General features: G+C 50.3%; 1 protein-coding gene across 1 annotated transcript; it reads left to right on the top strand.

The window, feature by feature from the left end:
* Positions 1-235: 235 nt before the first annotated feature.
* On the top strand, positions 236-3584 carry SLC35D3 (solute carrier family 35 member D3). The gene is made up of 2 exons (XM_012474372.2): positions 236-802; positions 1828-3584. Exons 1-2 carry the CDS (start codon positions 364-366, stop codon positions 2628-2630), a joined length of 1242 nt encoding a protein of 413 aa, XP_012329795.2. The 5' UTR covers positions 236-363; the 3' UTR covers positions 2631-3584.
* Positions 3585-9698: the final 6114 nt, after the last annotated feature.

The following is a 9698-nucleotide window of genomic DNA, read 5'->3' as shown; positions in this document are numbered from 1 at the left end:
TCCGAAGAGCGTCCCTGACGGTGAAACCGCGCGGGACACAACCCACCGCGGCTCACCACCCACTTACAAATAGCTGTCGCTAGGATTCCCGCCACTCCTCTCAGACCGGCCCCCCCACCCCTGCCACTTTTCGGAGTCTCCCGCCCTCGTCACTGCCTCCCTGGAGCTGCGGGGCAGTCGGACGCGGAGCTGCCGAACAGCTAGAACGCCTGGCCGGAGCTGCCCTCTGCAGCCGAGCCGGCGCCCCCTGCCCTTCGCCGCCGCGCCGGGCAGGCGCCCCCGCCGCCCTCGCTCGGCTCCTCCCGGCTCCCTGCGCGCAGGTCGCGGAGCTCCGCCACCGCTGGGTGCGGCGGGGCCGGCGCGATGCGGCAGCTGTGCCGGGGCCGCGTGCTGGGCATCTCGGTAGCCATCGCGCACGGGGTCTTCTCGGGCTCCCTCAACATCCTGCTCAAGTTCCTCATCAGCCGCTACCAGTTCTCCTTCCTGACCCTGGTGCAGTGCCTGACCAGCTCCACCGCGGCGCTGAGCCTGGAGCTGCTGCGGCGCCTAGGGCTCATCGCCGTGCCCCCCTTCGGCCTGAGCCTGGCGCGCTCCTTCGCGGGGGTCGCTGTGCTCTCCACGCTGCAGTCCAGCCTCACGCTCTGGTCCCTGCGCGGTCTCAGCTTGCCCATGTACGTGGTCTTCAAGCGCTGCCTGCCCCTGGTCACCATGCTCATCGGCGTCCTGGTGCTCAAGAACGGCGCGCCCTCGCCTGGGGTGCTAGCGGCCGTGCTCATCACCACCTGCGGCGCCGCCCTGGCAGGTGAGCGGGCCCCGCGCCGACCCCAGCCGACCCCACCCACCCCGCCCAGCAGGGCAGAGACCGCGGGGTTCACTGAGTGCAACGCCCTCACTTCCAGATGGGGAAACTGAGGCAGAGAGGTGCGGAGAGCTTTGAGAGTGGTCTCTCAGCTCGCAATAGGGACTTCCGGGACCCAGCGAGCCCTTCGCAGCGCTCCGGCTTTCTCCCCAAGTCCTCCTGCCCCGCAATGTCCTGGCTTCCGACACTCACCCCTGCTTCACCCGGATCGCCCTTCCCGCAGCCCCCTCCCCTGGTCCTCCCCGGTCACCCCATCCTCCGGGAGAGGTGGGAGAGCCGCCTGAGCCTGGGAGCTAGAGTCCTCCAAGCCTGGACCGACCCGGAAGGAGGGGGCCGTGAACTTCCTTGGGTCACGAGGGGCTGGAATGGGGATGGGGGATGGGGGCGAAGCTTAGGCTCCCGGGGCTACTGCAGGGTGGCTGGTGTCGCGCGGGGGCTGCAGGCCTGAGGCAGACCCAGGTGCTGAGCGAGACGAGAGGCCGGGGCAGGGGGAAGCTTCACTGGGGGCCAGGACAGGCGTTCTCCCCCGCGCCTGGCCTGCTCTGGGTTACAGGCCGCTGGCTGAGGCTCCCTCTCCCTTTGGTGCCCCACAGGGCGGGGGTTGGGAGGTGCAGGTACCACGCGCCTGAGTGTCCCCGGTGTCAGCTCGTGAAAGCCACAGCACCTTCCCCGAGGGCATGTGCGCTCTCCGGGACCTTTGTCGTGGACAGGGGAAGATGGGGTGACCCGGGGACACGGCGGGAAGGCGCACTAGACACTGAGTTTGGCTGTCGCATTTGACTCGGGTGGCCGAGGTACGACTGAGGTCTGTCACTCAGGAGTCCGGTGGGCAGAGCTGGGGCGCGAACGCAGTCTGCTTTCCCTACCCGACGCGTTTTCTCCGTGGGTCCCCCCGCCCCATGCCAACCTGCTGTCTTCTCTCTTTTTCCTTCCCGCCCGGGCTCGGTTGTCCTCCTCCTGCGCCGTAGGAGCCGGCGACCTGACGGGTGACCCCATCGGGTACGTCACGGGCGTGCTGGCGGTGCTGGTCCACGCCGCCTACCTGGTGCTCATCCAGAAGGCCAGCGCCGACACCGAACACGGGCCGCTCACCGCGCAGTATGTCATCGCCGTCTCCGCAACCCCGCTGCTGGTCATCTGCTCGTTTGCCAGCACCGACTCCATTCACGCCTGGACCTTCCCGGGCTGGAAGGACCCGGCCATGGTCTGCATCTTCGTGGCCTGTATCCTGATCGGCTGCGCCATGAACTTTACCACGCTGCACTGCACCTACATCAACTCAGCCGTGACCACCAGCTTCGTGGGCGTGGTGAAGAGTATCGCCACCATTACGGTGGGCATGGTGGCCTTCAGCGACGTGGAGCCCACCTCTCTGTTTATTGCTGGCGTGGTGGTGAACACCCTGGGCTCCATCATTTACTGTGTGGCCAAGTTCATGGAGACCAGAAAGCAAAGCAACTACGAGGACCTGGAGGCCCAGCCCCGGGCAGAGGAGGCGCAGCTAAGTGGAGACCAGCTGCCATTCGTGATGGAGGAGCTGCCCGGGGAAGGAGGAAATGGCCGGTCAGAAGGTGCGGAGGCAGCAGGTGGCCCAAGTGGGCAAGAGGCCAGGCGGGGCCCCCGAGGAGTCCTGCTGGTGGCTGGGAGCTGTGAAGAAGGGAGCAGGAGGTCGTTAAAAGATGCTTACCTCGAGGTGTGGAGGTTGGTTAGGGGAACCAGGTATATGAAGAAGGATTATTTGATAGAAAACGAGGAGTTACCCAGTCCTTGAGAAGGAGAGTATGTACCTTGTGCATACACTTATTTTATATGTTAGAATGACATGTTTTCATGAGAGGCCTCCCCGTTTTATTCTTTGCGGAATGGGAAAGGGAAGAAAAGAAAGAGGCTGAAAGGCACTGACAGGCAGCCACAAATTTAGCACCTGTGTGAATTATTTAGTGTGACTTCACCTGAGGCATCACAGAGACAAAGAATGTGAAGGTACTTAACAAAGTAAGGCAACGGTTTCTGCTTCAGACTCCTGGCACATTTATTTTTTGTCATTATAGCCATAACTAAATATCTGCATGTACCAAGAGTCCCTAAGCCACCCCCTCCAAAGATGGAGTGTAGAAATGAGCCGGTGCTTAGTAAGTTCAAAGATGACATTCAGGGATGCATTTTTGATGATAGAACTACAGTTTTTATCACCAAGTGGGCAAAGAGTATATTGCTGAAATGATATATAAATATACTGAATTGATGTTTACTGTGTATAGTCATCTGAAATACCATATTTACTCAGATTCTACTCACTTGTTTTTTTAAAATAAGTGTCCAACTATTCTATTATATAGTGATAGAAACTGTTAAAGCTATTTTGAAAATATGAGTTCTTAGCTTTAATCATGAAGTCTAAAGTTTGCTTTTAGTAATTATTTTGAAAGTTGTTTTGGTTCATTGCTTTATAATATTTATTATTGAATGCCAAACCTGTTCTTTTTTTCACTGTGTCCAATATTCTTTCAAGCAAATGCAACGACTGGAATATATTTCAGAATTAACTGAAACCCAGTCAGAAGAGAGCCACCTGTAAAGCAATCCCTTTCAAGTTGCACTGCACATCCCCAACCACGTTACCAGAAGAGCAACCGCTATATTCACATTATGATATTTTTCTATCTTAACTTTGTCAAAATAAAGTATGAGTGTAACTATTAAAAGACACATTGTTAGAAATTTATTTTAGACACATGTCTTGTTGCTGTATAGTAGTTTGTGTTTGCCTCCAATGTGTGGTCACAGTATCTGGTGGGTAGGGATCACACCATTGGAAACTTGCTAAATTAACAAAGCTGTTTGATTTGAAATGACAACAAAAACAGAAACACATCTTCCAGTGAAGGAAGCTGTTAAAGGCCTGGTGTAGTGGCTCATCCCTGTGATCCCAGCAATCTGGGAGGCCAAGGCAAGCAAATGGCTTGCGCTCAGGAGTTCAAGGCAAGCCCGGGCAACATGGCGAAACCCATCTCTGCAAAAAACACCAAAAATTAGCCAAGCATTGTGGTGTGCACCTGTAGTCCCAGCTGCTCAGGAGCCTGTGGCAGGAGGATCGCCTGAGCTCGGGAAGTCGAGGCGGTAGGGAGCTCTGATTGTGTCCCTACGCTACAGCCTGGGCAACAGAGTTAGACCCTGTCTCAAAAGCAAACACACACACAAACAAAAAACGATAAAACACTGCGTCGCACTAAGGTACAAAAGCCATCCACACCAGACTTCACTTAACATGGAGTCTGAGAAGTAATAAACGTTCGAACCCACCAAGGAGGAAGCTTTCTGTGAGCTCCAGGCAGGAGAGATACTTTGAGAATGAGAGGGCCCTCTGATGTGCCAGCATGTTGCTGAGATTCCCAGAGAGTAGCATCTTATATTTTTCTTTGTTTTCTAAAAAGCAAAGCAAAGGAAAAAGCAGAAGCAAAAATGAAGTTCCGGCTCCATCAGTTTGGCTCCACAAGTGGCTGAGCAAGTGGAATTGTGGTTTGTGATTGGCCCTGGTTTGCTGGTTTCCACAGGCAATTGACTATTTCCAGAGGTGCCTCCACCAGGCATTTAAGATGTAGGAGACCTCACATGCTGCAGTTAGAGATGGTTTGTCAGGGTTATAATGACGTCTTCAAAAATAAGCATTCATTTTCATGCTAACATGCCAAAGAGCAACATTGCATTACAACTATATAAAGCTGAGAATTAATGAAAAGCAGCAAAGTTGGATGAAGTATGTACTTCTTGTGGATACCACTGCCAGATAAGTGGATAGAATGATTGTTTTTCCAGAAAAAAAAAAAAAAGAAATCGCCATTGGTTAAAAATGTGAGTTTGCATTTTTTTTTTTTATAGCAAAAGGATTAACTCTTTGCTGTAAATGAACTTGTAGAGACACTCTATTGGACTTCTCTAGAGAAACAGAACCCATAAGAGAGTGAGGTTTTAAGGAAGTGGTGATTGTGGGGCAGTCTGAAGTCTACAGGCCATGCTGGCAGGTAGGAAACTAAGGCAAGGTTTCTATGTTCCAATCTTGAGGCAGAATTGATGTTGCTACTTCTGGAAACTTCACTCCTTCGTCTGTAGGCCTTCAGCTAATTGGATGATACATCTTACAAATGTCTTCACAGCAACATCTAGACTGCTGTTTGACCAAACAGCTGGGTACCACAGCCTAGCCAAGCTGACACATAAAAGGAATCCTTCCTCCACCGTCAGTAGCACCGGAGGCAATCCAAGACTCTGGTTCACCCTGACCTTCAGGCTCTGGTAAGGCCTTGCATCTGGCAGGCAAGGGGCTTCTGACCAGCTCCAGGATATCCGTATGGGTGGGACTGGAAGTCACTCACCATTGCTGCTAGACTGATCGTCTCTGTCAGTCTACCCCATTCTGACAACTTGGCTTCTCCCTTGTTTCTGAGAGTACACCCCCACCCAGTACCCAACTGGGCCCCTGCTTGGACAACCTGTTCCTATATCAATTCTTCATGGCTGAGGCCCAGCCTCACACTCACCTGTCATTTCCCAACTAGAATCTGTCTCTACAACATAACTTGATGTCAGACAGACCTTCTCAATGCTGGCCCCCCAAATGCTGTCTAGCTTTATTTTGTTTTGTTTTATTTTATTTTATTGAGACAGGTCTTGCTCTGTCTCCCAGGCTGGAGTGCAGTGGTGCAATCATAGTTCACTACAGCCTCAAACTCCTGGGCTCAAGTGATCCTCCCACCTCAGCCTCCCGAGTAGCTGAAAGTATAGCTGCATGCCACCACACCTGGCCAATTAAAAAAAATTTTTTTGTAGAGAAGAGGGTCTCACTATGCTGCCCAGGCTGATCTCGAACTCCTAGTCTCAAGCAATCCTCTTACCTCAGCCTCCTAAAGTATTGGAATTACAGGCATGAACCACTGTGTCTGAGCCTAGATCTCTATTATTGAGGATGAGATCAATCAGAAAGATCAATCACACTGGGGCAAGGCTGGGGATAGTGGCTGACACTTGTAATCCCAGCACTTTGGGAGGCTGAGGCAGGCAGATCACTTGGGCCCAGGAGTTCAAGACCAGCCTGAGCAATATGGCAAAGTCCTGCCTCTACAAAAAATAAAAAAAAATTAGCCAGGCGTGGGTGTGTGTGCTTATCGTCCCATCTACCTGGGAGGCTGAGGGGAGAGGATCACCTGAGCCCAGGGAGGTTGAGGCTGCAATGAGCCGTGATCGTGCCACTGCATTCCAGCCTGGGTGACAGAGACCCTGTCTCAAAAACAAACAAGCAAACAAACAAACAAATAAATAAGAAACACTGGGGCAATGACTGCCCAGAACTGTGTAGGTGAGAGGGTGCATGAATGTTACTGGGGTTGCTGAGCAGAGCTGAGCACTGACCTGAACTCCTGTAAGAAGAGCAGTCCTACAAAAGCAGTCACTCACTGTCAGAGGACACAGTGGTAATACTTCACGAAGACAAAAGTGGGTGAAACTCTGAAGTCCTTAACTGACTGAAGCCTTTTTTGCATTTCAGTTTGGGAATTTTCTATTGCCCTACGTTCAAGCTCACGGATCCTTTCTTTGGCTGTGTTGAGTCTTTAGATGAGCCCATCAAAGGCCTTCATTTCTGTCACAGTGTCAATTGTTAACTTCCAGCATTTCCTTTTGATTCTTAGATTTTCTTCTCTCTGTTTCCATTACCCATCTGCTCTTGGAGGTGTCTGCTTTTCCCATTAGAGACCTTACCATATTAATCACAATTATTTTAAATTCTCTGTCTGATAATTCCAGAATCTGTGTTATATCTGAATCTAGTTCTGATACTTGCTTTGTCTCTTCAGAATTTTTCTCATCTATTTAACATGCCTTATAATTTTTTTATTGGAAGTTACATGCTGTATTAGAAAATAGAAATGGAGGCAAACAGGTCTCTAGTGTAAAACTGCATGCTAATCTGGCTAGAAGTCAGGTTCTGTTGAATGTCTGCTGCGGCTGTAGGTGCAGAGGCTGCAAGCTTCCTCTAGCGTCCTTGTTTTGTTTCCCCGTTGTCTTTGGGCTTGCCTGAGAACTCCTCCTTCCTTAGACTCAGGCACATTGCACTCTTTCAGGTGGAATCCACTGTGATTAAACTGGAGCCTGTGGGTGTGGGGAAGGGGAAATGTTCTGCAATCTTATTAAACTTCAGCCTTTTAGTAGGCCTGTGTCCCTAGTCCCTGACCTTCACAAGTGTTTCCTGGCTTTTCCCCCTCTCTCTTTACATGAGACAGGAAGGCTAGAGGAGCCTGGAATGGGAGAGATACCCTTTCCCCAGGTGGAATAAGGCTCTGGGGAGCCTTTGACCCTGGGAGTCAGTAGCCTGAGTCCTAGTAATCTTTTTTTTTTTTTTTTTTTTTTAAACATAGTCTCACTCTGTTGCCCAGGCTGGAGTATTTACTACCCATTTCTTCTCAATCCTCCAGCCCCCAGCAATTACTAATTCCAAGATTAGTTCCGTGACGGTCATGGGACCTGGTCAGAGCCAATGAGATGCAAGGATGCTTTTGGCAAGACTTAATTAGGTTGCATATTTTTTTCTCACTGGATTTGTACCTAGGAGGATGGAGTAGGGTAAAGCAGAGGTGCTGTTGCCATCTCGGCTCACTGCAACCTCCCTCTTCTGGGTTCAAGTGATTCTCCTGCCTCAGCCTTCCAAGTAGCTGGGATTACAGGCACCCCTGCCCCAGCCCCCAACTACGTCCAGCTAATTTTTTTATTTTTAGTAGAGACAAGGTTTCACCATGTTGGCCAGGCTGGTCTCAAACTCCCGACCTCAGCTGATCTGCCCGACTTGGCCTCCCAAAGTGCTGGGATTACAGACGTGAGCCACTGTGCCCAGCCAAGTCTTAGTAAAATTGTCCCCGGTATTGTAACGGGGAGTGCTCTGGTAATCACAGTGATTACTCTCCCCTCCCCCGGCCAGGGGGCAAGGGGTGCTTTCTCAACTCTTCACCACCTGTGGGGCTCCTGGAGGTTAGGCCCATGAAAATGTGACCCTCAGGAATTTTTCCCTCTCTTGATAGTCCATATTCAGCCTCCAGAAATTTATCAAAATTACCATTTAAGTGTTTTGACCAATGGCTCCAGTGACCTGTGCTCCAGGTAAGGAGATCTCAGCTATAAACTTTCAGGATTCACCTCTCTCCAGCTTTAGGGGTGGCAATTTGCCCCGTGACCTCAGTTCTCTGATTGGTCCAAGAAATGTCATTGATTTCTCAGATTTTGTTCATCTTTTTTCTTGTTGTAAGGATGGTAGGAACCACTTCTAAGTTCTTTACATATTGAAACTGTAACCAGAAGTCCTGGGTGAAGACTTGAAAAGTCTGCTCAATTTCTGTAAAAACAGAAGTTGTAAAGGGAACCTAGACATTCTTAAGGAAGCTTCCAAGATAAAGCAAAAGTGTCCAAAGCTACTGGCCCTTCTTGTCACTCCCACCCTCCCACACCGCATGTTGAGTGTTGCCCACTTCAACACTCAGCTGTGGTGACATATACATGCGGGTAGCATCCAAATCCAAGTGCACGGTGAGCAAGAGTCCATGCATGTTACCACGACAGCTGTGATTAGTATCAATTACCCCTTCTTCTTCTTGGAGTGCTTCACTTCTTCATAACACAAGTCTCTTCCACTTCTGGATTTTCTTTTACTGTGTTTCAACCCCCTTCTCAGACGTTTGTACTTTTCATGTTAATTTCCCAGTGATGACTGCTAGCCTGACTCATCTGTTGCCTTTGTCTCTAGACACCATGTTAGATCCGCCAGGATGGACTTCATCCCAGCATCTACTGAAACAGTACCCTCTCCCAGGCTATGTCCCCTCCCCCTTACATACATCACAAGCACTTTCTATTCTAAATATATTTATTGGCCTGTCGGCTTTGTTCTGCTCCTAAGATAAAACAGTAGGGGTTGGAAGAGAACCTGTGAGCAGAACAGAGTATAACAGAATAGCAGGACACACAACCGGTAAAATAGAATCCCAAATCCCTCCTGGGAAATCATCCCCTTCCCGCTCTGAGCTCAGGTGGTTCATATGGTGTTGACTCCATCCCTGCCGCTCAGAATGAGATTCCAGCCAATCCAAAGTATTTCCTCCACTTGGCTACCAAGGTTAGTTCAGTGACAGTCATGGGACCTGCTCAGAGCCAATGAGGTGCAAGGATGCTTTTGGCAAGACTTAATTAGGTTGCATATTTTTTTCTCACTGGATTTGTACCTAGGAGGATGGAGTAGGGTGAAGCAGGGGTGCTGTTGCCATCTTGCCATGAGGAAAACATGTAATAGGAAGGAAACAACACAGAGAGGTGGGCGGGGTGGGGTGTGGGCTTCTGGGGAGACCGAGTCTTAGTGATCTTCATTGGCCCTGGTATTAAGCTGACTTTCACCTTGAGTTTGCACTTCTCCTTAGATTGTCAGTTACATAGACAAAGTCTTTGTTGTTGTTGTTGTTAACTGCTTAAGCCATTTCGAGTTGGAACTCCTGATACGTGCAACCCAAATAGTCCCAAGAGACACAAACATAAATTAATGGCTCTCATCAAGCAGGGTTGGGTAGAGGACCAAAAGAGAGTTATTGTTTGTTTGGTTTTGGTTCTGATTTTCTCCAGGGATGTGAGGGAAGAAACACAAACCGGCTCCCTGTTGGCCATTGCATCCAACTAGGGACTAGACAGGCTTCTTTGGTCTCTTGCAAATCGCTGTCTAGCGTGTACCACCCACAGTCCTAAATAACCCGTGAGTTTACCTACTCTGGTTCTCTTCAATTTGCAAGTCAGTTGATTCCTACATTTATGG

Source organism: Aotus nancymaae, unplaced genomic scaffold (assembly GCF_030222135.1).
Source record: "Aotus nancymaae isolate 86718 unplaced genomic scaffold, 86718_ANA_hifiasm-v0.15.2.pri h1tg000040l, whole genome shotgun sequence".
Taxonomy (NCBI): domain Eukaryota; kingdom Metazoa; phylum Chordata; class Mammalia; order Primates; family Aotidae; genus Aotus; species Aotus nancymaae.
This window is presented reverse-complemented; position numbering and strand designations above follow the sequence as displayed.